This window comes from Gorilla gorilla, chromosome 4, assembly GCF_029281585.2.
Source record: "Gorilla gorilla gorilla isolate KB3781 chromosome 4, NHGRI_mGorGor1-v2.1_pri, whole genome shotgun sequence".
Taxonomy (NCBI): domain Eukaryota; kingdom Metazoa; phylum Chordata; class Mammalia; order Primates; family Hominidae; genus Gorilla; species Gorilla gorilla.
In genome coordinates, this window is record NC_073228.2 from 43,472,499 (window position 1) to 43,498,919 (window position 26,421).

At 54.2% G+C, this 26,421-nt stretch overlaps 4 protein-coding genes and 1 long non-coding RNA gene across 8 annotated transcripts; 4 read left to right on the plus strand and 1 right to left on the minus strand.

Moving 5' to 3' along the window:
- Positions 1 to 1,412: 1,412 nt before the first annotated feature.
- On the plus strand, positions 1,413 to 4,364 carry HOXB8 (homeobox B8). 2 transcript variants are annotated; one of them, XM_055387719.2, is made up of 2 exons: positions 1,413 to 2,424; positions 3,213 to 4,364. In XM_055387719.2, exons 1-2 carry the CDS (start codon positions 2,001 to 2,003, stop codon positions 3,518 to 3,520), a joined length of 732 nt encoding a protein of 243 aa, XP_055243694.1. In that variant the 5' UTR covers positions 1,413 to 2,000; the 3' UTR covers positions 3,521 to 4,364. The 2 variants fall into 2 exon arrangements, with proteins under 2 accessions (XP_055243694.1, XP_018883510.2); XM_019027965.4 differs by having other exon boundaries at positions 1,417 to 2,424; positions 3,216 to 4,364.
- Positions 4,365 to 5,383: 1,019 nt separating this feature from the next.
- On the plus strand, positions 5,384 to 9,468 carry HOXB7 (homeobox B7). The gene is made up of 2 exons (XM_004041393.5): positions 5,384 to 6,197; positions 8,615 to 9,468. Exons 1-2 carry the CDS (start codon positions 5,798 to 5,800, stop codon positions 8,866 to 8,868), a joined length of 654 nt encoding a protein of 217 aa, XP_004041441.2. The 5' UTR covers positions 5,384 to 5,797; the 3' UTR covers positions 8,869 to 9,468.
- A 4,893-nt stretch (positions 9,469 to 14,361) lies between these two features.
- On the minus strand, positions 14,362 to 26,410 carry LOC109027005 (uncharacterized). 3 transcript variants are annotated; one of them, XR_010133788.1, is made up of 4 exons: positions 26,115 to 26,410; positions 17,907 to 17,978; positions 16,161 to 16,260; positions 14,362 to 14,628 (listed from the first exon to the last, which is right to left on the minus strand). It is a non-coding gene; the product is annotated as an uncharacterized lncRNA (long non-coding RNA). The 3 variants fall into 3 exon arrangements; XR_010133789.1 differs by lacking the exon at positions 26,115 to 26,410 and adding an exon at positions 24,313 to 24,414; XR_004070338.2 differs by lacking the exon at positions 17,907 to 17,978 and having other exon boundaries at positions 26,115 to 26,409.
- On the plus strand, positions 18,210 to 20,950 carry HOXB6 (homeobox B6). The gene is made up of 2 exons (XM_019027966.3): positions 18,210 to 18,963; positions 20,027 to 20,950. The coding sequence occupies exons 1-2, from the start codon at positions 18,549 to 18,551 to the stop codon at positions 20,284 to 20,286; spliced, it is 675 nt and encodes a 224-aa protein (XP_018883511.1). The 5' UTR covers positions 18,210 to 18,548; the 3' UTR covers positions 20,287 to 20,950.
- HOXB5 (homeobox B5) lies at positions 22,857 to 25,430 on the plus strand. Its single transcript, XM_004041395.5, has 2 exons — positions 22,857 to 23,540; positions 24,221 to 25,430. The coding sequence occupies exons 1-2, from the start codon at positions 22,979 to 22,981 to the stop codon at positions 24,466 to 24,468; spliced, it is 810 nt and encodes a 269-aa protein (XP_004041443.2). The 5' UTR covers positions 22,857 to 22,978; the 3' UTR covers positions 24,469 to 25,430.
- Positions 26,411 to 26,421: the final 11 nt, after the last annotated feature.

Consider the following 26,421-nt stretch of genomic DNA (forward strand, 5'->3'; position numbering starts at 1 on the left):
TGCCCCCCAAACACATACTCTGCAGGCACTGCCTAGGGCGGCTGAGAGCATAGGACAGCGGACACGAAGGCCAGGTGCCAGGGCCTGATACCCAACCTTCTTTCCTTTTGATGCAGTGGTGGGCTCAGTGGTCCCCTCTCACCCTTAGGCACTGCAGAAGGTGTGGGGGTCGGCCTGGGAAGGTTGGGAACTATTAATAATTGGGCTTGGCTACTGGGTCCCAAGGCCTGGGTGCAAGTGTGGGGTAGCCCATTGGGGCTTCATCCCTCTGATGGCATCAGGCCCTCTCCCCTCATGCAAAGTCTGCCCTCAAAAGTGCTGATGGGCTGAAGGGCCTTCAGGAGATCCCCTTTTCAGCAACCAGAGAGTGCACAAACCTGCAGAATCGGCAGTGGCAGCTCGAACTTTGCTCTGTGCTTCAACCACTGCTCATTAACCAGAAAGTTTCTTCTTCCCTCCCGTTCCCTCCTCAAGATCTCCCAGATCCCTGTTTCACAGAAAATTTTTGCTTATTTGTTTAATGAGAGGATGTTTTGTGACTGGCCAGGGCAGGGCAGAGAGGGCAGGGCAGAGAAGGGACCTTTTGGGGGCTCCAGAGAAGGGGTGGGGGCAGGTGCTTGCCAGGACGGAAGGAGGTGAAAATCTCAGAAAAGTCACCGTTTGTGCCAAAAAAAATCCCCATAATCATTCTCATTTCGGCTTCGTCACCCCCACCGTGCTGCAGTCGGGCGGCGGGGGCGATCGAAGCTGCAGTTTTATAGCTGTAGAGGAAAGAACTCGTAAAATGCTAACAGCTTTTATGCGCTGCTGCATAAACAACAACAGACTCCGGCTTTATTGCGTTTTATAGTTTGTTAAAGAGTTTACAGCCGTTTTTTGGGGGGCCGGTTACCCAGCCAATTCCCTCCACACGATAGTTAAATCTTTATCAATAATAAGAAAATTGATCATTAAAGCTTTAAATATGACTACCTCGTTTGTTTGAAAATATGTTTAGGAGAGGAAGCTGTATGATTTGATAACTTATATTAAAATACCAATTACATTTATAGGACCTTTTAAAACTCGGCGCAATTAAACCGTGTTCTTTTACATTTTTCCGAAGCGACCCTGACATTTAGAAAGACTCCAATTGCCTCGTTAAAATCGCGAAATTAACAGCGTGCCTACGCCTGGCGCGTTGTGTACGTGTGTGTGCGTGTTTTTTTCCGTGACTCCCCCACATCAGTCTTTGGGGGTGGTCTGCGAAGGTATTTGATTTGTTGTGAGGCGAGAGATATCTCATTAATGTAGGTAGTTAAACAGATTTAATCCGTATTCATTCTCTCTCACCCCCTCTCCCTCTCCCCCTCTCTCCCCCTCTCCCCCTCTCTCTCCCTGGGTGTTTTTTTCTTCCCCTCCTTTTTTTTTTCCGCTCTCTCCTCACTCCCTGGCGCTCTCTCGCTCTAGCTCTCTCTCTCGCTCGCTCTCTCTCGCTCTCACCCTCGCTCTGCGTTCTGTCCGGGAGGAGTACGAAGAAGCCAATAGGATGCGGGGTCTCTAATGGATGCAAATGATCATGAAAAGACAGTGCAAAATATGAAACAACTCATTTGCAGGGAAGTAAATCACCGAAAACTGTTTATGAACTGGCATCCCTTCTTCGAAATGTAAAGCGAGGACCTCTTTAAGTGGCGGTATATTTTTGTTTGGGGGGTGGGGGGTGGGGGGAGGGCGAGCGAGCCGCGGCTGCCATGCAAGCTTAGACTTTTGGAGGCTTCTCTGTCCTTTTCTATTTCTGGAATCCACAAAAAGTGTGTCGGCTTCGAGATCTTCTTCGCCTTTTCTTTCTTTTCTTTTTTTCCCTCCTCTCTTTCCCTCTCCTTTCCTGGCGAGGGTGACTAGGAGCCGGCGAATCCGCGTTTTTTTCTCTCTCTCCCTCCCTTTCCCCCTCCCCACCCCCTCCCCAACAGCCCCCAACTACAGCCTCCGCCGCCGCCGCCGCCTCAAAATTCAATAAAATGAGCTCTTATTTCGTCAACTCACTGTTCTCCAAATACAAAACCGGGGAGTCCCTGCGCCCCAATTATTATGACTGCGGCTTCGCCCAGGACCTGGGCGGCCGACCCACCGTGGTGTACGGTCCCAGCAGCGGCGGCAGCTTCCAGCACCCGTCGCAAATCCAGGAGTTCTACCACGGGCCGTCGTCGCTGTCCACGGCTCCCTACCAGCAGAACCCGTGCGCCGTGGCGTGCCACGGGGACCCCGGCAATTTCTACGGCTACGACCCGCTGCAACGCCAGAGCCTATTCGGTGCGCAGGATCCAGACCTGGTGCAGTACGCAGACTGCAAGCTTGCCGCCGCCAGCGGCCTGGGCGAGGAGGCCGAGGGCTCCGAGCAGAGCCCGTCGCCCACACAGCTCTTCCCCTGGATGCGCCCGCAAGGTGAGCTCGCCTCGGGGCCGACAGGGGCAGGAGGGGGCCGGAAGGGCCCAAGGCCGGGCAGGGGGCCTGGCAGGCCGGGGCGCATTTCCTCCAGCTTCTGGAAGACTTGCCGGCTCCGTTCCAATCGCCTGCCGCTTTTCCCCTTTCTTTCTTATCTTTCTTCTTTCTTTTTTCTTTCCCTTGAAGGGGGTCGCTAGAAACATTTCCTGAATCTATAAACCCCTCACCCTGCCTTACTTTTCTTCTTCTTCCCCTCCTTTTTTTCCCCTTTTACTGTTTTATGGGGGGTAGTGAAGAGAGGGTGGTGGGAGTGGGGGCGCTCAACTTTTGCACTTCTCAATTGCTTTATAGTTTAATTACCCTGAAGAAACTTTTCTTCTGGGGCAGAGGCTCTGGGGGCTTTTCAAGGTGGGTCCATTCGTCCCCACCCGGCTTTTTTATTCTTATTTTCCCCCCTCCTTCACATCCTTCCTCCTAAAGTTTATGGCACTTCTAATAGATCTGAACCACCTCCTACACAACTCTGGTGCTGGTTACCAGGGGAGGGGGCTCCCCTTTCTGGCTCCCTTAGATTCACTTGTGTCTAATCCCCCTCGCCCCTCCTCCTCCGCCGACCGCGGCCTTCTTGCGCCCCCCCCCCCCACCCCGCCCCTGCACGGGGGTAGAAGGTCCCCTGCTCTTATTATAATGGTCTCCCAGGCTCGTTCACGAATCTTCCAACCTTCTCCGTCCCTGCCCCCTCCCCCACCCTCCCCTCCCCTCTGTCTCGCCCTTTCCCCCATTCCCAGCAGCCGCCGGACGCAGGCGAGGCCGACAGACCTACAGCCGCTACCAGACCCTGGAGCTGGAGAAGGAGTTCCTATTTAATCCCTATCTGACTCGCAAGCGGCGAATCGAGGTATCGCACGCCCTGGGACTGACAGAGAGACAGGTCAAAATCTGGTTCCAGAACCGGAGGATGAAGTGGAAAAAAGAGAACAACAAAGACAAGTTCCCCAGCAGCAAATGCGAGCAGGAGGAGCTGGAGAAACAGAAGCTGGAGCGGGCCCCAGAGGCGGCGGATGAGGGCGACGCGCAGAAGGGCGACAAGAAGTAGGCTTCAGCTGGGACTGCCAGGGCCGCGGCCGCCCGCACGTCCGCGGTTCCCGGCCGCGCCGCCGCCGCGCGCCCCTGCCCGAGAGAGCTCTGGCCCCGCTAGCGGGGCCAGGAGCCGGGCCTCCCACCGCAGCGTCCCCCGCCGCGCCAGTCCCCGCTAGTGGTAGTATCTCGTAATAGCTTCTGTGTGTGAGCTACCGTGGATCTCCTTCCCTTCTCTTGGGGGCCGGGGGGAAAGAAAAGGATTTAAGCAAAGACTCCCTCGTCCTGTGAGGGCGAGCGGCAAAGGCCCGGCTGAGCCCCCCATGCCCCTCCCCACCCCGTGTAAAAAGCCTCCTTGTGCAGTTGTCTTTTTTTTCCTTTGAACGTGCTTCTTTGTAATGAGCAAGGTACCGATTTCTGCTAAGTTCTCCCAACAACATGAAACTGCCTATTCACGCCGTAATTCTTTCTGTCTCCCTTCTCTCTCTCTCTCTCTCTCTCTCTCTCGCTGCGTCCTCATTTCCCCTCCCAATCCTCTCTCCCCTCTGCACCGCCCCCCCCCCAGCTCGCTGGCTTTCTCTCTGGCTTCTCTCTTTTCCTCCTCCACCCACCCCCTTTGGTTTGACAATTTTGTCTTAAGTGTTTCTCAAAAGAGGTTACTTTAGTTAGCATGCGCACTGTGGGCAATTGTTACAAGTGTTCTTAGGTTTACTGTGAAGAGAATGTATTCTGTATCCGTGAATTGCTTTATGGGGGGGAGGGAGGGCTAATTATATATTTTGTTGTTCCTCTATACTTTGTTCTGTTGTCTGCGCCTGAAAAGGGCGGAAGAGTTACAATAAAGTTTACAAGCGAGAACCCGAGACTGGCCCGGCCAGCGCTCCTCATTTGCTCCCGGGTGCCTTGCAGAGCCGGTGGGGAGCCTGTCACCGGGCTCCTGCGCCTGCTGAGGCTAGGCCGCAGAGAGGAGGGGGCGGGGGCTGGAGGCAGGTGGTGCGAGTCCCTCGGCCCAGGGGCGCTGGGGGTGAGGGAGGCGGCTGAGCCTGATTGGAAGAGAGAAAAACGAGGGAGGGGAGCCAAGAGAAACCCCCTCCTCTCGCGTTCCGAGGCTGCCCGGCCAGGGAGACCGGGGCGCCCAGGCCACGCTGGAGACCTGCGGTTGGATTGGTGGCTGTGTCCCCCGCCACCTCCCTCTTTGTTTTGCTGTGTGTCCTCCCAAGATGTGTGTCGGGAGGTGGGGGGGGGGGGGGGACAGGCATAAAGGTGGAGTGCAGGCCTGCTGAGCATACTTTTTTTTCCCTCGGACTCTTGTTGTTGGGGGAGCAGGAGGAGAAGGGAGACCGCTCTTCCCTGCCTCTCCCTCTCAGGGACTTGGCCACCTTCGCTCTGTTCTGAGGCCATGGCTCTCTGCCTTCCTTCCTTCGCTGCCTCTGCTTCTCTGGTAGTCACGCTCCACTGAGGCATCCGCCTCCGGGAACCGGGAGAGCAGCGCGCCCGGGCCAACCTCCACCCTTCCTTTCTCTCCCCACCCTCCCAACCCCCTTTTTCTTTTACTTTCAAACCTTCTTTTTCTTTTTCTTTCTTTCTTGTTTTTTTTTTTTTGCCACCAGAAACTGCAGCGTCCAAGGCCCGTGGGCTGGATCCTGTGCCCTAGGAGCACCTAGGAAGACTTGCTCCATCTCCGCCCGCATATCTGGGGCACCAAGAGAGACAGAGTCGTGAGCCAGGCTCGCCTCATTCCTCGTCTTGGGAGAACAGGACCAACTTCCCCAAAAGGCCTTGCCGTGCAGAATTGGCCTGGTTTAATAAAGAACAGACCTGCCCCAAGCACCCACCCACCCAGTTGCGTGCATTCAATCCCTGCGTTTGTCTCTCTCTCGGTAACGGGCTGAAGAGGATGGTTGGAGGGTGACACGGATCGCCCCGAGGTTATTTATTTTCCCTTCCGCTCAATCTCTTCCTCCCCAAATCTCGCCTGCAAGCGGCCTCCAGCCCGCGGGAGTCGGCAGCGGCCCTTGAGCCCCCAGCCCCAATCCACAGGGCTCGGCTTTCCCATTCATTATTGATCATATTTTATAAATCCAACGCCACACAATTTTTTCCACATTACCGGGAGCCGTGGGGAGACGGCCCGGCCATTGGCGGAGGGGACGTCACGTGGGCGGGGTCACGTGGTCCGGAGAGGAAAAAGGGGGTCCTTTTTGGTGTAAATCTGGACTCTAATTCTGTAATATATCAAGGAATCTCGTAAAACCGACACTAAAACGTCCCTGCCTACAAATCATCCGGCCAAATTATGAGTTCATTGTATTATGCGAATGCTTTATTTTCTAAATATCCAGCCTCAAGTTCGGTTTTCGCTACCGGAGCCTTCCCAGAACAAACTTCTTGTGCGTTTGCTTCCAACCCCCAGCGCCAGGGCTATGGAGCGGGTTCGGGCGCTTCCTTCGCCGCCTCGATGCAGGGCTTGTACCCCGGCGGGGGGGGCATGGCGGGCCAGAGCGCGGCCGGCGTCTACGCGGCCGGCTATGGGCTCGAGCCGAGTTCCTTCAACATGCACTGCGCGCCCTTTGAGCAGAACCTCTCCGGGGTGTGTCCCGGCGACTCCGCCAAGGCGGCGGGCGCCAAGGAGCAGAGGGACTCGGACTTGGCGGCCGAGAGTAACTTCCGGATCTACCCCTGGATGCGAAGCTCAGGTAACGCCGCGCACCGAGCTGTCCTGAGCCCCAGGGGCCGGGGCACATTACCCTGAAGGCGCCTCCTTCCCGGCTGGGCGCCCCTTTCCGCGTCCAGAGTGCTCCCAGCCGGAGGTCGGCCCTGGAAGGCTGCACCCACTGGGCCGCGACCCAGCAGGCCATCCCCGCCCCCATATTTGCTCGGTGCTCTCAGGCTCGCTCTGCTTCCCGGCGGATCTCTCTTCGCCAGCACCACGGCGCTGCGAGCCCCCAGCCCGCCCCCACCCTTCCTCTCGGCCTTTTAGCTTTAAATATTTATCAGCAGCGCCAGCACGGGCTGGAGACGAGGCCGTTTGTCTTGCGGAGGAAGGCCGGTGTTTGCAGAGAATAGCCATTAGGGTCTCCCCCTTCTCCCCCCTTCCCAGCTAAGGATCTCAGCCCTGGGTGTGTCCCCCTGCCCGAGCTCGGATAAGGTATGGGGGAGGGGGCCATAGCGCTAAGTAATTCTCCCCTCCCCCTTCCTTTCCAGCCAACCCCGCTCCCCCATTATTCCCATCAGGACAATTAGAGGTGGGCTCTAGAGGCCTGGCGGGAGGAGAAAAGGACCCAGCCAGGGACACAGAGCTAGAGAGGCAGGTGGAGGGAGGGGGCTGAGGCCAAAGGAGATGAGCCTCCTGATCCCAGTGAACCTGGGTGGGGGAGTGGAACAGGAGAACTAGAAAGGGGCAGAGGCTTCATGGGAGTGCAGCTGGCTTCCTGAGGTGCTCTTCCTAGGGCTCCTAGGAACCCCTAAAGAACTGGCCAAGTTTGGAGGTGTCATTCCAGATACGTGACCCTTTTCTTGGGGGAGGGGCTAGGACTCTCTGGAGCCAATTCAAAAATTAGAGAGTGCAGTTCACCTAGCCAGCTGCTGCAGAACCCCAAGAGGCTGAGGTTCCATGGGGTCCCTGCCGAGTCTGACCCAGACATCCTTTTCTGCACTGTTCCAAAGCAGACGAACTTAGGGGCTAGCCCCAAAGTCCAGAAGACCCAAGACTCATGGTCAGAGGCACCCAACCCAGCAATGGTCAGGGGCCAGAAGCAGCCCAGCTCTCACACCATCAGTATTGGTGGTTATAGATCCCATTACCTGCTCCATAGTTTAACTGCCTTTCCAGTTGATTTATCAAAGCCCCATTTTTTCTGCTCATCAGCATTTCAGCTTGGCTTTTATCTGACTTGAAACTAGGGCCCCTAGCCCCTCCTCCCTTGTCTCCTTCCCAGGAGGGCTGACATCAGCACCTCTTTAAAGTCTCCTCAGGTTCTGGTCCTAATGCAGAAGTTCCCCTCTACCCTTCAGTCCCCACCACCCAGATACTCCATGTTCCATCCTATCCCAGGCTGCTGTCTCTCCTCTTCCCCTGTGCATTCCTGGAGGCCCAAAGATTGCTTTAGAGAGCTGGGCTGTCTAGGCAAGCAGGCAAGCAGGACAGCCTGGCCCTGGCTGAAGCTTAGCCACTCACTGGAAAAGAATCATCAGAGGGTCACTGCTGTCAGACCAACTCTTTTCTCCAAGGAAATCTGCAAATTCTTACCTTCTCATTCCACAACATGCTGGGGATGAGTTGGGGGGACTGGGCCTTTGAGGCCCCTTTGTCTCCTTTTCTTCTTGGGAAACGTTCTTAAGCTAGGCCTGGCGCCCCACTCCAGGGTCACTTGCATGGTTTCTGTTGGTCTCTACTGGAAAGACCATCAGACCAGCATTCAGAAAAGGGGGTTTAGGGTCCTTGACCCCAGACAGTGAAAGGAAGATTAACCTCCCCTCATCCCACTTGCACCCCTTAGGTGCAGAGCCTTTAAGAGCCAGCAGATTACTTTCCTGGGTTCAGAAGTTCCAGGCTAAAAAAGACTTTTTGGATGGAAAATGGGAATGTTTGCCTTGAGAAGCCTGTAGAAAGTTCAGCAATTAGGGGCGTTTGCAGCTGGAGTAAGGGCTGGGGTATGAAAAGGCAGAATTTGGTTTAGTGGGAAAATGGGCTTCTTCGCCCATCGCCCGTCGACTTCAAATCACATACAGGGTCTAAGAGGGAGGTGGGCACTCTCTTGGCATTTCCTTTTTTTTTTTTTTTTTTTTTTTTTTGAGACGGAGTCTCACTTTGTCGCCCAGACTGGAGTGCAGTGGCGCAATCTCGGCTCACTGCAAGCTCTGCCTCCCGGGTTCACGCCATTCTTCTGCCTCAGCCTCCTGAGTAGTTGGGACTACAGGCGCTCGCCCAGCTAATTTTTTTGTATTTTTAGTAGAGACGGGGTTTCACTGTGTTAGCCAGGTTGGTCTCGATCTCCTGACCTCGTGATCCGCCCGCCTCGGCCTCCCAAAGTGCTGGGATTACAGGTTTGAGCCACCGCGCCCGGCCGGCGTTTTCTTTACTCACTGATTTTCCTCTGAATACTGTGCGCAGGAACCGACCGCAAACGAGGCCGCCAGACCTACACCCGCTACCAGACCCTGGAGCTGGAGAAAGAATTTCACTACAATCGCTACCTGACGCGGCGGCGGCGCATCGAGATCGCGCACGCGCTCTGCCTCACGGAAAGACAGATCAAGATTTGGTTTCAGAACCGGCGCATGAAGTGGAAAAAGGAGAACAAGACCGCGGGCCCGGGGACCACCGGCCAGGACAGGGCTGAAGCAGAGGAGGAAGAGGAAGAGTGAGGGATGGAGAAAGGGCAGAGGAAGAGACATGAGAAAGGGAGAGGAAGAGAAGCCCAGCTCTGGGAACTGAATCAGGAAACTCAAATCGAATAGGGAAGTAAAAAACAAAACAAAAAACAAAAAAAAACCCCTATTTAAATGAAAGGAGTTTAAAAACATTTTTTAAGGAGGGAGAAAGGAGAAATTTTGGTTTTTCAACACTGAAAAGATACTACCTATAGGAAAGTCTGTCAGGTTTGGTTTTTTTGTACAATATGAGAAGGACATAATCTACCTGTTCTGTAGCTTTCTGGAATTTACCTCCCCTTTTCTATGTTGCTATTGTAAGGTCTTTGTAAAATCTTGCTGTTTTGTAAGCCCTCTTTAATGCTGTCTTTGTGGACTGTGGGTCTGGACTAACCCTGTGGTTGCCTGCCCTCCTGAGCCTCCGCCTTCCCAGCAGCGGCACCAAGGGGCCTTAGGGAGCCCCCAAACCTACCACTCCCGTGTTCCCCAAGCGCCTGGCTGATGCTTCTTGCTTCCCGTCCCCCGGCCCCATGCTCCCTTTTACATTCTGTGTGTATCTAAAGGATGGAAAAATAAAACGCAATTAAAAATAAACAGATGCCCTATTTTCTGTGTCTTCCTAAAGCTGGGAAGGGGTTCAGGGTTAGAGATGAGTGGGCATCCCAGAGCTCCTTGGCTCTGACTTCTGATGCAGCTTCATTTCTGTGCTGAGTTTGTTCTTTTTCTTGGTGCATCCTGCTCTGGGGGGCTGCCAAGTAGTGAACCCCGATATTGCACTCATGCATTCCCTTTACACCCTTTTACACCCATTGACATACATGATGCACACAGTCACATGTGTTTACAGGCTGACATCAAACATACACACTGTCACAGTCACAAAAAGACACTCATACCCATAAGTTAACAAACATACAGGCATTCACATAATACCAGCTTCACGCCCAGAACATAGGCATTCATGTTCACACACGCTCACAAGTAAACACACATTCACACTCACAGACACATTGATACCAACGTACTTTCACACATTGGCTTATAAACACAGATTCACATTTGCCCCCAAGTAAACGCACTCAGAAGCCCACATGCTTAGTCACACAAGCTCACAAAACAACAAAACAAAAACCTCACAGTTTCACAAACCCGCGTCCTCATTCAGGCCTGGAAACCAAGCTGCGGGATCTGGATCTGGGCTGCAGCCCAGGCACAAAGACGGAGCTGAAATCCAAGCTGCTAGGCCCCACATGAAGGAAGAGCGGAAGGAAAGGGAAAATGAACACCCAAATTCACTCTGGCTTCTTGGGTGGCGTTGCGTAGAGGCCAGGCCTGGGAGTAGAGGCCTCTCAGTCGGCGCAGAGCAGCCTCCAGCTAGGGCGCTCACGGCTTCCTGCTCGCACGGCAAACATTTTCGCCAAGAGCTATTCCTATATTTTATTTCGATTTATTTTACTTTCTTTGTCTTAATTTATCTCGTTCTAAATTGATACAGACGACCCAAATAAAACTTTAAAATTGGGGGTGGGGAAGGGAATGAGTCCGGGAGCAAGATCCTAAGAGGTGCGAGTTTACCAGGCCGGTGTGGCCGCATCCCGGCCGCTCTCGGAGCCTGACCACGCCACGCCCGGGGCTTCCTCCGCGCCTCTCTTCCCACTCTCCGCGCCGCCGCCGGCAGCCTGGAACCTCCTCCGCTGCACAGAGAGAGAGGGGGGAAAATGTTGGGGGAGGTTATTTCGTTTCCAGAATTTGGGCGTTGGTAGGTCAACTTGAAATACGGGGTTATTTCAGGGGACCTGAGAAACCCGGGCTGAATTTTTATTTTATTTTTTGCTTCCAAACATCCGCTGATTGCAGGACCAAAACTTGGAGGATGGTGTCTATGCGGCTAGACCCGCTGAATTGATTTTTAGCATTTATTCGATTATAAACCCTGGATTGTTTAAATTTAAACAGACTTTGGACAGAAAGAGGGAAGAGGGTTGGTTTTAGGATAATCTGTTGAATTTGAATTTGTATGTAAAATGCTTTTAAACCTGCAGTTTCCCCCATTAATGACCCCGTAACGCCCTGGAGAGCGCATGGAGCTGTCATAGGAAACCTGGGCTTGCCTGCATTTGGGCGGGAGAAGCCAGGATCCGGCTTTACCCTCCCCCAGTTTCTGGGTTCCGGAGGCGAGAATCAGGTTGTCAGACTATCTGCCTTGGCCCCCATCCAGGCCACTTTTCCTTCTGGGGCAAAAACTAAGCCCTGGGGAATCTAAGGCCCCCACGCCTGCAATGCTGCAAGCCTCACAGGTGGGGGTCCTGCTGTCTACAGGGCTAGGAATGAGGGGGCCAGTTCAGAGGGGGAGAGGGGACACTGAAGCTTTCATTTTGCCCTTATGCAGGTGGCAACTCTAGACACCGTTTCCTGCTCCTGCCTCACCCCAAAATTGTCTCAGAACAGTCCCTATGCAGAGGATTTGGGGTAGACCTTTACTAGAAGAGGGAGCAGAGCTCCTGTGGAGAGTGGGGAGGTTCGGAAAAGAACCCCCTTCCCAGCTGTACCCTTATGGCTTTTGCACACTGATTTCCTGCCCCCCCAAATCTCACCCCTTCTCAGATTGGGGTTTCCCCAAAAAGAGAGAAGGAGAAGAAAAGAAGATGGCGACTGAGAAAAGGGTTGCTGGTGGAGCAGCCATGAAGAAATGCAATAAATTCCTTGTTGTTTTATGAAAATTTACAACTTTGTGATAGAAGTTTATGAGTGGTTGAATCCAGCGATTGGCCGGCGCTGGTCATGTGGCCGGGCGATCGTGAACATGAACTTTTTATCATTTCCCTGGTGGTTATAATGCAGCATTCTTTTGGACACCACACCTAGGTCGGAGCACTGTCGTCCTTCAGGGCTCCAGCCTCCTGATATTTTTGTACTTCAGTATCAGCTCGATAGAGCAAAAGAGAGAGAGGACGAGAGAGGGGGGTGAGGAGAAAAGAGAGAGAGAGCGCGAGAGGGAGAGGGAGAGAAGGAGGGGTGGGAATTACACAAAGAGAGAACCAAAAATAATTTTGATTCCTAAGTTAATTTGCTCACTGATCTGGGATTTTAGTCACCATGGAGGGTAAATGGACAATCTGCCCAGGACTGCAGCCCGATACTATTTTTCAAAGCCAGAACTTACTCCATTTTCTATGCAAATGTCATAAAAATGAAACACCCTCTCTCCCAAGTCAGAGAAGGGGAAGCAACGGCTCTCACGTTGGGACAATATTATCTGGAAGCTGAAGAAGAAACTGAATACTCCTTCCTTCCTCCCTACCCATTCCTTTAAATCCGGAGGGGGAAAAAAATCCCAAGGTCTGCAAAGGTAAGGGAGATTCTACAATTTTCTTCTTGTTCTTTTGCATCGCTTTTGTAGGGTGGGGGTGGGGCTTGGGTTTTTCTCCCTCCTCACCCGCTCCAAGACGGGGCTGAACCCCACCTCTGGGCGCTGCAGGGAGAAGCTTCCCAGGAAATTCAGTGGTGGAGATATGGGTGGCTGCTTCCTGGAGGGGGAGCCAAGGCAGGGAAAGCGGGAAGAGGAATCAAAAGAGGGCCAGGAGACCAGCTCTAAGTCGCCTTTTTAAGCGTGGAGGAGAGACTCAAGCAAGGGGGGTGCGAAAGAGAGGATGGGGGGTATCTGGACTTCAGTGGCACCCGAAGAAGCCAGTGGTTCTGGCCTCCGCGGGCTTGCCCCTCCCCCTCCTGCCATCCCTCCCTTGTCTCGGCCTCTGGCTATTGCCCCAGCACAGTTCTCTTGCCTGGTGCGGATATCGCTGGGTTCCCGGCAGCACTGGCATGTGAGGCGGTGGCGCTAAGGGACGTCCTGGTCTCTATAGGGCCTGGAATCTCCGCCGAGGCCGGCGAGGGAGAGGAAACGGCTAGAGAAACACAGAAAAGACAATTTACAGAGAAATGTTTACTATCTCCCTTCGGAGACATTTTTGAAATTAAAAGGCTGTGGGTGGAAACACCAAAAACGAGGGAGACTCCCCCCTCACCAGGAAGCCTGCCCGAGAATGCCCAAGTATCTCGCCACTCCCGCAGGAGGGAGCCTCGCTCTACAGGGAGATAGTTTTGTGGTTTTAATGCGGTAGGTTACAGCTGTTGGTTTCTGCGTGATATCGATTCTATTACTTGCGTTGTATTGGTATAGGATGTGTGGATTTCGGTGGAGGAAAAAATTGCCATGTGTGTGTCTGATATGATAACATTTCAAACTTTCCTGGGTCCAGACATGGTGATTGTGAAGAAGCTGTTAAGTGCCTTTTTGTTTTAGGCTTGTAAATAAAAATAAAAGAGAAAGAAATGAAAGAAGAAAATAAAAAGAAAATCCAATTATGGGACCTAGCGGCGTCTAAACTGAAAAGCTAACTGGCTCTGAGCTCAGACAGTCCCATCCCTCGGGTGTCCAATTTTATCCCTCAGACAGGCCTTCTAGGGGGTGGGGAGGGCGGAGAACATTGGGCAGGTGACAGAGATTCCTAAAGTAGCTCGTGGGGTGGAAGTAGGTGCCAGCCTTGAGGCAAGGACTTAAAAATGGGGTAAGGGATCTTCTGGGGAAGCTTCCAGCCAAGAGATAAGTGATGTTGGCTGTGGAGGGCAGGAGAAATTGTCATTTTTAGTCTGGTTTGCACGAACATGTGATTGCTTTTCTCTTTCTTAAGACCAGATGCAGGACATTCAGCCTCGGGCCTCTGGTTGCCCCGGAGTTACAGGGTCTGGGGCGTTTTGGAAGTGGGGATATATTTATTATCTCAGTCCTAAGCTAGGAGAGGGACGACGCTGCCACTTGTGGCGCGGAAGAGGCGGCTCTGTGGCCCCAGGTAGATGCCCTAGGTTCAGGCCCGGCCTGGGCGCCTGGAGGCACCGCTGGGCTTCGTAGCTAGAGTTCTCCGCCAGCACCCACGGCACTCGGGGACTATTCTCAAGGGAAAAATTTCCCAAACCCACCCATACTGAAGGTCTTTTTCTCCTGTAGTCTTGGAGGGTTATAAATCCTCCCTTAGACAGTTCGCTGTGACCCAAATTATGCGGTCTGCTGCCATCTACCGTCCGTTCGGAGACACGCGGCTTCGGCGCCGCAAGCCCCGCGACACTGTCCAGAGGTGCCCGACGCCTGGAGCCCCGGCCTCGCAGGGTCCACGGGATTCGGGGGATTTCGGGCCCACACCGACGCTCTCAGCTAGATCTTGGTTCCCCGGTGTGAGTTAGAGAATAGAAGTCTCTCCTCCACCCATCATCCCCAATTTCCCACTGCCCCCGTCCCCGCCCATCCTAGCCCCAAACCTGGCGGCTGGCAAGGGAAGCGGCTTCCTCTAGGGCATATTTAAAAAGGTCTAATTCTGCTTCCAGCGGGCAGGGGCCCTGAATCAAAGGGTGGAGGGATCAGAGCCGACACCCCCACCGCCATCCCCACCCCCACCCCACCAAGGCGCGGGAGAGGATGAGGCCGCTTGAGACATCCGAAGCCAAGGCTGTTCAAGGTTTATTTGGTTTTCTTCTCTGCCAAGGGAGGGGACCCGCAGGGCAGGCGCCGGCCCCGTCAGTTCCACTCGGTTGTCAAAAGACAAACCGGGTCTGTGTTCTCCTGGTTGGCTAGTGGGTTTTGCCAGCTCCTTCGTTGGTGGGTCCGTGGTGAAGGAATTGAACCGAATTTTCTGGAAACTGTTGAATTCTGCAAGTGAGTGCCGATCCCCTCCTCCGTTCTCGATCTTTTCAAGCGAAGTCGACCTAAATATGATTTGGGAAAAATTTGGTAGTGGGACTGCGGCCAAATCCTTAAGGAACCACACCGTCGTAATTTCCGTTCCTGTTGGACCCTCCACACCGGCTTAACTCGACCTCCTTCCCAAGAGGGGGTGGCCAGGGCTAGGCTATGCGCCTCTGCTGCAGCGTTTGAATATTGGCCCCTGTCTCACGGGTTACTGATTAGCTTGGGCTTTCAAGCCGTAGGAGGAAGCTCTGGCAGTTCCTTTAAAGGTGCTGTGGTCCCCGTTCCTGGGTGGGGGTGGGGTTCCAGGAAATTGCCTGCGGTGCCAGGCAAACCAAGGTGTTGCCAGAGTCTGGCCGAGGGCTAGAGGAGCTGACGAGGTTAAGGGGCCTGGTGGTGCTGGGGACAAACACTGTGGCTGCAGCCCTCACCCGCTTTCGGTGCCTCTGGAGCAGCTCTTTATAGCTTTCCTGCAGCGAGGTGACTTTCTGGTGGCTATAAGGCCCGACTCAAGGAGCTGTTCTATAGGAGGCCCTGAGGGAGCCAGCCCTAGAAGGTCCTTGGCCCCTCTGAGATTTTGCTTTTGGGCAATCCAAAGGACATGTAGAGAAGTCAAGCTGGTACATGGTATTGAAACACTTCAGGGCCCTTAGGTTGTCCCCTGGACCTGCGGGTAGGAAACCGGGAGAGTGGGTTCAGCACTACTACTCACTCCCCTAAAGATCAAACAGGATACCGCTCCTTTGCATAATGAAAATGAAGTCTTTGTACTTTGATGTGGAGGGGCCGATTTTAGGGCAAACTGTCTCATCTAAACAGCCTCCCTCAACCTATGGGAGTGATCACTCAGTACCCCTGGGAACATTTATTTATGTTCCCCAAACCCAGAGAAACAGAGTCCAGGACGAGAATTGAGTTGAAATATTTTCATCCCACCCCACCCCAGCCAAAGTTGGGGGTGGTGGGGGAAGGTGCTCATCACCTCAAAGAGCTGAGGGAGAGGGCTTTATAGCTTAGAGGAAATTGGAAGCCTGGACAATGTCTCAGCACCCTCCCACACACACCACACCACACCACACCACACACACACACACACACACACACACGCAAATATCCCTCCTGAGGTTACCTATCAAGAATTTTACTCCCGAACTGAACACAACTTAGGAAACATTTTCCTGGGAGCTGGAATGTGTTAGCTTGCCCACAGGACTGCAGACTCACAGCATAGAAAATTACAATTATAAATCCTGCCTGTGGGGTATCTGTACAATCCATCTGTTATGTACTCAAGAATTGGTACACACTTCTATCCATCTCTCTGAACACACACTTCCTTATTGAGGCAGGGAGAGACACCCCAGACTGGCGGATGGCTGAGCCCGCTGTGTATTTACATATTCCCCCAAGGAGACAGACAGAGGGCGGTGGACCGAACCACAGACAGATTCGTAGGGATCTGGCTCCAGAAAGGAGTCGGTCTCTGGCCTGCCCTGCCCGCCTGCTCTTTTTCCCAAACAAAAGGATCAGACGAATAAACGCTCATAAATACCTCTGGGCTTAGATAAGAGCGATGAGGCGCTATTTTCTTTCATGCCCGACTCCAGGCGCCCAGGCCCTGCCCGTAGTGGCTCCATCTCCAGACAAGCAACCTGCAGAGGTGAGGTTAATTTGGGGGCTGTGACTCTAAAGATAAGGCAATTATTTCCCTGCTTCTGACACAGGGAAATGCTCCCTTCCTCACCAGATCTTATTTTGTTCAGACTTCACTGAGAAAACCACACTATTTAGTGCTAGGATGGAGACATTGTGGGCAGGGAGGAGGCAGGGAAGGCTGAGGCCCAGGGCTCAGCCTCAGCAGTAGGGAGGGAGGTGCATGCAGGTACTCTCTCCCACTTTTCTCCCCCTGTTCAAATGGCCCCTAGTCCTCTCTAGAAGCAAGCCCAGCCATACCTAGATATGGAATATTTATCCTTCTTCATTATCAGGGGGTTTAAATTTGTTTTCTTAAATGCTTATCAAACACTCCCACAGAGTCAGGTTAGGAAGTAATTGGAGGCCATCTAGGGATGGCTATTTTGCCATTAAGGTACAGCCAAGAAGTTGCCTTGAGTTTAGAGAGCCTTGGAGACCATGTTGCAACCAAATAAGTTCCCACCCTTGGTGATCCAAGCTCAGTCCCCTGCCACCTTCCCTAGTGTCTTGTACCATCTTCAGTGGGCAGAACTTGGCCAGAAAAAGGAGCCCAAAGGAAGGACAAGGCAGAGGAGGGTCAGCCTGGCCTGACATCTGACTTTGTTCCATGCCCTGGCCCCTTCTTGTCCCCAGGTGTGAAGGTTGTCACCCTTCACTACTTGGCCTGTGTATGTATATTAGAATGTTGGAAATGCACTGTGGCCCTGTCTCCCAGCCTGGGCTCAATGCTCATTTTCCTTGGATGAAAGAGCCAGAGACATACATTCTCTGACACACCCAAATTTGTAAGGCAGCAAAGCTGATGATACAAACACGGGGTGTGGGAGGGAATTGTAGCGATGCTGAGATACAGACAGAAGGGAGAGGGGATGCTGGTGATGGCTGGAAGCAGCCTGCTGAGTCCCCAAGAGAACGCAAACGACCTTCTCTCCCTATCAAACTAAAGCAAAAACCAAGTCTTGGGAAAGAATTAATTTTAAAAAGAACTGGCAGCTCCTACAGAGACTTAGAAGAGGAGTGAGGATGCATTTCTTCCCAGTGGTCTCTGACTGCCTCAACTATCAGGAGGGTTTGAAGCCCACAACTGGAAGAAGAATGATTTCTTCCTTGTGCCCAGATTTACTGGGACATCCCTGATTCCTGAAAATCCTATAGCCCAGGCTATTCTTAAGTCTTTTGGGATTGCAGAGGGTACTGGAGTGAGGGTTGCAGGCAGGATAGGGATCAGACAAATAAAGCCACCTAGGCTGAGGGATACCCCTCACTCCTTCACTCCATATCACCAAGTGAGGAGAGGGCTAGTCCCTTTCCCCAGTGCCCCTTCCCCTGCCAAGGGTGAGCAGCTGCATACTAGAGCCAGGCAGAATGTTTTGGGCAGCCACCCTCGTCGCCGCCTTCCAAGAAGCTCCTAGTCTAGCCACAGAGTCAGAAGGGGAAGCTTGGGCTCAGTCTCTCCTGCCAGCTCCTCCTCTTCTGGGTCTTCTAGGCAGTGGGATCTGGCCTGCCCCCTCAGACCAGAAGGGTTGTGGAGAAGCAGGAACAATAAGCGAGGCTTGGAGGAGAGAGCGCAGATCTGATAAACAGGAAAAACGATGTTCCAAACCTGGGGAGGAGGGTGTTTCTTCTTTGCTTATCTTAGCGGAGAACTCTTCTCACCTTCTACCGACACAAAACCCTAGAAACAAACCTTCTTTAGTTCTCTCTCAAGGCGATTCGGAGACATTTACCCACCCCTCCCTGGAGAGAAGGGGTCGAAGCAACGCAGGGGTTAACTTTTCTGAAAACACAATTAACTTTTTCCAATCCTGCGTGGGGTGGGGGAGAGATATATTTATTTAATCACCCGGGAGTGGGGTGGTCTCAATCTAAACGTTCCCTCCTCCCTCAAAGGCACAGAGCCTGTTTCACAGATCCTACGTAGGTGGAACAGGACGCGTTGTGTTGTTGGGGAGAGAGAGGAGAAAGGCGAAGGAGGAGGAAAAAAAAGGTTGATAGGTTTGTGCGCGGGTCCCTCGTGCGGGCTGCGCTCCTCCTGGGTGCTATTTGACAATTCCTGCCTCTGCCATTGGTCAGTGTTGGATCAGATGGTTGTATTTCCTTCTGGCCCTCACTGGCACCTCGCCATCCCCCCTCAGCTAAAACCCAATCTCGGATATACTACTAATAGGCGCGGCGCTCGGACTATAAAACACAACAAATCATAAACCCGGCGGAGCAGCAGCGGCCGCGCGCGCCTCCCCTCCCAATGAGTTCCTATTTCGTGAACTCCACCTTCCCCGTCACTCTGGCCAGCGGGCAGGAGTCCTTCCTGGGCCAGCTACCGCTCTATTCGTCGGGCTATGCGGACCCGCTGAGACATTACCCCGCGCCCTACGGGCCAGGGCCGGGCCAGGACAAGGGCTTTGCCACTTCCTCCTATTACCCGCCGGCGGGCGGTGGCTACGGCCGAGCGGCGCCCTGCGACTACGGGCCGGCACCGGCCTTCTACCGCGAGAAAGAGTCGGCCTGCGCACTCTCCGGCGCCGAAGAGCAGCCCCCGTTCCACCCCGAGCCGCGGAAGTCGGACTGCGCGCAGGACAAGAGCGTGTTCGGCGAGACAGAAGAGCAGAAGTGCTCCACTCCGGTCTACCCGTGGATGCAGCGGATGAATTCGTGCAACAGTGAGTGAGACTTCCCGTCGCCGTCGCCCCGGCTCCCCTGGGTGCCCACCCCGGGACACAGAACTAGTGAGCGCCCCCTGCCCCAATCTCCCACAGGGTGCTGGGTGGGCATCTCAGTTAGGAGATAGAAGAAGATTGGGCGCCGGCCGGGGGTCTCTCGCTGTGTTCCCTATTAGGCAGGAGTTACAAAGTTTGCAAAGTCCCAGCCGCACTGGCAGCCATGGGGAGCAAGTGTGCTCTCCTGGGGCGCCTGGCCAGAGCCAGGGTTCCAGGACAGGGAAGGGAGCAGGGGCCTGCAGTCACTGGCTTGGCTTTACTTTGAGCCCCCAACCCCCCTCTCCCAGCCCTGGTAGGGTTCCCCAACCAAAGAGGGCTCCATTACAAACGGAGTGCGTCATGCAAGGGGGTAGGGGGTGACGCTGAAGAGGAAGAGTTGAGTCTGTCTGGGACTGTGTTTCCCTGAGGGTGGGGAGCTGAGGCAAGATGAGGCACCAGGAAAGGGGTGGTAGTCAGAGGAGGGAGGAGGAATAAGGGGAAGGAAGAGAGAGGGAGCAGGCGGAGCGAGAGAGGGAGAAACAGGCGCGGGGTGTCAGGTTGGATTATTTGTTGGCCTTAAGTCCCAACTGATGTCCATTAGCCGGACTCGAAAGTGAGGAGCCGTTAATGTGGACTATGGATCGATCTACGTCATTAAGGATTAACGGCCTGGATTTATCATTGGGTTGGGGGGATGACGGGGGGTGGGAACAAGATGAATGGAAAGGGAGGGAAAGACAAGATGCAACTAGGAAGAGACACACCTGACCAGCCCCTCCCCCCAGGCTCAGGTGGGAGTTCAAACTGCTCCTCCCCTCCCCCATCTAGAGTCTAGACAGACGGCACAGGCCTAGGAGACTAGGAGGGAATCTGGAGGGGGCGCTGGAGGAGTGCGAAACGGGGGAAGGGAACCGGCAGAATAGAGGGCATCCCGGTACTGGCTGGAGTCTGTGTTCGAGGGTCGACTAGGGGAGGGGGCCCTGGGCCCGGTGACCGCAGGCCTCAGCATCTCCACTCTGCGTAACAGGTTCCTCCTTTGGGCCCAGCGGCCGGCGAGGCCGCCAGACATACACGCGTTACCAGACGCTGGAGCTGGAGAAGGAGTTTCACTACAATCGCTACCTGACGCGGCGGCGGCGCATCGAGATCGCGCACGCCCTGTGCCTGACGGAGAGGCAGATCAAGATATGGTTCCAGAACCGACGCATGAAGTGGAAAAAGGAGAGCAAACTGCTCAGCGCGTCTCAGCTCAGTGCCGAGGAGGAGGAAGAAAAACAGGCCGAGTGAAGGTGCTGGAAAGGGAGGGAGGACGCGAGGGGAAAGGCCTGTGGGGAGCCGAGGGCGTCAGAGAGACCCGGGAAGGAAGGCTCTCGGGTGGGGGAGCCAGGAGACCTGCTCTCAGACAGGCGGGGCCCAGCGCTCTCCTGGACGCCCCCGCCCGCACAGCTCCCGGCGGGTGCTCTGAGGCCTCACTACTCGAGCCCACCCAGCACCCCGCGCGCCCTTCCTTCCCGAGGAACTCGCCTCAGCCTGATCAGGCTTCCTGGTGAGAACTGAGGATCGGACTCACTTGATGTTTCCTGGAAGCAGAGCAAAATGCTCTTGTCCCTGTCGCGTCTCATTTCGTCCATGTCCCCCGTGCACGGTTCAATGGTAGATTCGCTGTCCCCTCAGCGGGGGCCTTGAAGACTCCCTGATCCCAGACCTGTCGTCTCTCCCACCCCCTCCCCAAAGCCACTGGAAGGAGCACATACTACCTAGAAGTAAGAAGAAGAGCCTCAGAAGAAAACAAAGTTCTATTTTATTAATTTTCTATGTGTTGTGTTTGTAGTCTTGTCTTAGCTCTGGACGTGAAATACTTCGATGATGATGATGATGATAATAATAATAATAATAATAATAACAACAACAACAATAAAGATGTGAAAACTCGACGCTCGGTCACCTCCAATCCTCCCCTGCCATTTTTTTCCCTCTCCTCAACCCCCAGCCTCTCCATCTTTCCTGAGCCAGAATTCTTCAGCAAAGGCGAGAGCCCTGGCCCGCCGAAGCGAGCCCTGTTCGACTGGGAAGTTACAGCTGAGATAAAGGCTGGAGCGATCAGTCCTGCCCAGGACCCAGCGCTGCGTTTCCCTGGTGCTGAGGCTCACAGCCGCTTCTCCCCGTGCAGACTTGGGGGATGGAGAGGGGCTGTGTCCCTCTCATTCTCTAGCCTTTCCTCGTGTATACACAGCACTAAGGGAGCCACTGAGGCCCCTAAAGCTCTCTGGCGGAGACGGAGCCATAGTCTGGGGGCCTCTGCAGCGCTTTTCTGTCCTCACCTTCGCAGCGACCCCTGGTCTTTGGCCCGTCCACATGGCCAGGTTTTTTCGCAGCCTTGGCCCTCCGCTCCTGGCCTGTGGCTCTGGAGACTAAAAAATGGGGCCACTGGGTATCTCTCACCCTGCAGCTGAAGGCTCCAGGTGCCCCTTCCCACCTCAAGTAGGAGATCAGCCTCAAGTAGGGGAATGTAAAGCCACCAGCCAGGCACAGGCCGAAGGGCACAACTTTCCCTTGCTCCTTGGAGACCCCAGGGCAGGAAGCCAGGTGATGGGGCATTTAGTGTCATCCTTTCAACCCAGAATGGCTCATTCTGTCTCTGCTTGCACCGGCACCCAGAAGGCAAGCTGCGGGCACTGTTTTCCTTTATTCCTCCGCCCTCTCGCTTCCTTTCTTATTTTTAAAGAAAATAGTCCCCTCCTAATAGGAGACCAGCTGCGGCGGTCTCTGGCCGCCCAGCGTGCTCAGCAAAGCATGCGGGTCCTTGGAACCCCTTTTCCGGGAAGGCGGCTGCCACCAGGCAAATTCTCAAACTGCCCAGCTGCGAGTGAGGGGCCTGTAGTGGGGCCTCCGAATGCAATAGCCGAGAAGGAGGGGAAGGGATCCCGCTTTACAAACTCTCAGACACATGTTACTACTCAAACCCAAGCAGCAGACGCGGTGGCCGCTGCAGTCTTTTCGGCAACTAGGCCGCTTAGCCCCAGCTGTGCTCGGTTTCTGGGGTCCCTGTCTTGCTCTGCCACTCCCCACGCCTGGGCTAAGGACCACCAAGGAGGTCCGGAAGGGGATTTCGAACTTCCAAGTGGCCCAGGAGAAGTGAACGCTTCTCCTTCTTTTTCAAGCCTCCCGCCCAGCCCTGCCGGCTCGGCCTGGGCGCTGTGGACCGGTAACAGCAGTTCCACCAGGATGCAGGCCGGGCTAAGCTCCTGGGGAAAACCCGTTGCAATAATTGTTTTTCACACACAACTCCCAACCCTTCCCCCATTTCCGCCTCCAATTCGGAGACTGGCAAAGCCCAAGAAAGGGAAAAGCAACTCTATCTTTGATCTTCTCATCCAAAGTTAAAACGACAATGATGATGTAGGGAGAAAGAACCAAATAGAGAGGCTAACCCCACCCACAAGAAAGTGGGTAAAAAGCCCAACCCCCGCTCTAAAAAGCTCAACCCTGTGGCTGAGCCTTGGCCGGGTTTCTTTCTCTCCCGGCGACTGCAGGGAGCCTGCAGGGAGCCAGCAGGGAGGCAGCAGCCGCCGCCGCCATGGCGGTCTCCCGCCCGCGCTCCCGTCGGTCGCCGGGAGGTGGCGCGCTCTGCTCAGAGGCCAAAGCCAACCTTCTCTCTGTTTCTCCCCCTTCTCCTTTTTTCCCCCTCTCTCGGAGGCTCGCATTGAATCGGCCCTAACGATTCTCGGATCGTCATTATTTGTAACCATAGAGCATGAATTACCTCTTGAGGTCATCAGCGAGAATTTACGACTGGTCAACAAAAGCACGTGATTCCCTAACGCCCCCCCACCCCCCTTCCAACCCCCCCCATATTTGGCCGCATACATAGCAAAACGAAGTACAGTGCATCGCTATAATTCATTAATACATCATAAATCGTGAAGCACAGGGTTATAACGACCACGATCCACAAATCAAGCCCTCCAAAATCACCCAAATGAGCTCGTACTTTGTAAACTCCTTCTCGGGGCGTTATCCAAATGGCCCGGACTATCAGTTGCTAAATTATGGCAGTGGCAGCTCTCTGAGCGGCTCTTACAGGGATCCCGCTGCCATGCACACCGGCTCTTACGGCTACAATTACAATGGGATGGACCTCAGCGTCAACCGCTCCTCGGCCTCCTCCAGCCACTTTGGGGCGGTGGGCGAGAGCTCGCGCGCCTTCCCCGCGCCCGCCCAGGAGCCCCGCTTCAGGCAAGCGGCTTCGAGCTGCTCCCTGTCCTCGCCCGAGTCCCTGCCCTGCACCAACGGCGAAAGCCACGGCGCCAAGCCCTCTGCTTCGTCCCCCTCCGACCAGGCGACCTCAGCCAGCTCCAGCGCCAATTTCACCGAAATAGACGAGGCCAGCGCGTCCTCGGAGCCTGAGGAAGCGGCAAGCCAGCTAAGCAGCCCCAGCCTAGCTCGGGCGCAGCCAGAGCCCATGGCCACCTCCACAGCCGCGCCCGAGGGGCAGACTCCGCAGATATTCCCCTGGATGAGGAAGCTTCACATCAGCCATGGTAATTCTCTCTCTCTTTTTTGTCTTCTCGGCTTTCCTTCTCTGCGTTTTGGGGTGGGATGGGGGGACAAGGAGAGCTTGGCTTTACCCTAAATATAGATTCATTTTTCTAAGGGGGAGAAGTATCCAAGAGGGGCCTCATAGCTTCGTAGACAGAGCCAAAAAGGGTCTCTCTGTTAAGAGGGGGGTATTTTTAATAATTTGTTTCCAGCTTCGGCTTAGGTTTTTATTAGCGCAGCTGAACCAGCTTTAGGATAAAGGATGGGGTTCATATAATGTGGGGAAGGGTCCTGCTTACCCCTGAAATTTTGAGACTGTCGCTAGCAAAGAAGGGGTGAACAGTAAAAGGAGCTTTCCGGGGCAAAAGTGCAACCGCTCTCCTCTCTCCCGGGGCGAGCGGCCGCCTGAGCCCAGCCAAGGGTGAGGCACTAGGAGCGAGCAAGAGACAAAGCCGGGCGCACTGGCTGCCTGCAGAAGTGGGGGATGCAGTAGAAAGGGGTGCAGAAATCGAGCTTGAATGTGGGCATCTGGAGTAGAGAGGATTGGAGCTGTGGTGAGCTGGGTGCCGGGACGCCTGGGTCCTGCTCCCCCGCCCCCTCCCACCCAGTGCCCCCTCCCACCCAGTGCCCCCTCCCTTAACCGGAATAACGTTGCCTTGCGGCTTTCCTCTATCTGCTCCAGATATGACCGGGCCGGACGGGAAAAGGGCCCGGACCGCGTATACCCGCTACCAGACCCTGGAGCTGGAAAAGGAGTTCCACTTCAACCGCTACCTGACCCGGCGACGGCGCATCGAGATCGCCCACGCACTCTGCCTGTCCGAGCGCCAGATCAAGATCTGGTTCCAGAACCGGCGCATGAAGTGGAAGAAGGACAACAAATTGAAAAGTATGAGCCTGGCTACAGCTGGCAGCGCCTTCCAGCCCTGAGCCCGCCCAGAGGAGCCCAGCGGCCCAAGAGCCCGTGCCACCCCCAGCCCTGGCCCCTCCAATCCTCCCCGCTCTGCCGCCGCCCGCTGGGGACCGGTTCCCACAAGCCTGCCTCGCCCCGGCCTTGTGTTACGATATTTCGTTTGGTCTTAGGTCTTCCTGTGGCTCCCTCTCTCCTGGACTGGTTATCTTGTTATTATTGTTAAGAATAATAATTATTATTATTATTTTCCTTCCATGCTCCCAACTCCCTTCTGCTTGTCCCAAATCCGCCAGTGTTTCTGAATGTTTGTGTCTGTGGTTGCAGTCCTTCCCCCAGGAAAAAAAAAAAAAAGAAATTCGCATGTTTAATGTGAACTCTCCCCTCCCCATCTGTGTTCTAACTTATTTATAAAAAGATGATCGCTGTATTTTGAGTTTCAGCTGGAAACTTCTGTAAGGGGCAGCAGTTGAGGTGGGGTAGTGCCGCAGTGGGGTCAAGCTGAGCTGGCTTCGGATTTGGTGTCCCTTTTCATTCTCCTCCTCCTCCCTCCTCACTCCCTAGGCCCAAGTCTCCTAGGGGCTTGGTCCTAGGGTGGGAAGGGGCTAGGGAGGACCAAAGGGATGGTATTGAGAAGAGAGAAAGAAGATAGTGAGATTTAAGTTCCTGCTGCCTGGGTAGGCCCCACAAGGCCTGGTCTGGGAGTATACGGAAACAAAAATCATCCTCAGTGCAAAATGTCTTGTGTATTTCTCTGTGACTCCATGGGTCTGGCTAGAGGGCCCAAAGCTTGTAAATATGGGGATAGTCTGGGTCAGACCCATCTCTCCCTTACCCATCTTGCTTCCAAGACCATTTGTAGTGAGTGAGTGGATGCTGTGCTACGTGTGAAATCTGTCTTTGCGGGGCCTGTCTCAGTGATTCGCTTTTGGTGTTTGTTTGTAGCTTTCCTGGAAGTCAAATAAATGTTTCCCCCACTCCATTGCCCTTCCACTTGTCTTTTCTCCGAGGGGTCTGCCTCTCCCATCCCGGGCACACCCTGCACCATTCTCAATAGATCTGGGGTGCAGGGAACAAAAAGTAGGCTGCTCCCCAACAGCTCTTCTCAGCCATGTAAGTCACTGGCTTGGTCAACAGTGCTTGGGCCAGGGAACAGACCTTCATGCCTGGGGGACTCCAAGGCCCAGAAACCCCATGTGGGGCTGGGGCAGGGGAAAGGCTGAGCTAGACTTCATCCTGTTCTTCCACTAGCTGGCCAAGGAAGCCTCTGGAAAACTCTTCTGGGAAAGTAATTTGGGCCTAAGTCCTCAGCAGGAGGCTCCTGGCCTTTTGGGAGTGGTAGAGGCCTGCCCAGCCCCCTGTCCCCTACTCCAAGTCCCAATTCAGCTCTGCCACCAACTAAAGCAAAAAAAAAAAAAAAAAAAAAAAAAAAAAAAAAAAAATTCAGCTGGGTTTCAAAGGATTTCTCTCACCCTCAGCCTTCCCTACCCTTATCAAGGGCTCCTTCTCTCCAAGGGCCCAACTGATCTTCCCTCTTGATTAGGAGTTAGGGTCCTTTCAGAAAGACCCCTGGTTCCCTTTCAGCCTGGCCCAGGGCTAGGGCCCAGTCTACCTCCATCCAAGTCAACCTCCACCCTGAGCACAAGAGTCAAGTCTGGACACTTACCCGGTCAATCCCTTCCAGCTTGGCCCAACTTCTTACTGGACTTGGGGGGAGGGGGAGCTGGTGAGGAGGAAGCCGAGGGTCGTGGAGGCTCTACTTGGCCCTCCTTTCCCTTCACCCCTTGACTTTGTCCCCCTTTGTCGATAGCAAACTATCCCAAAAGTCGCTATGACATTTAGATGTCAAATGGATAGGGGTTTTATCTCGAAGTTAGATCGTAAAAATCGCCGAGAAGTCAGACAGATACCCCTCACTGGCTCGAGAAAGTCACGTGAGGTCCATAAAGTTAGTTTTATGGTTTTGGGGAGTT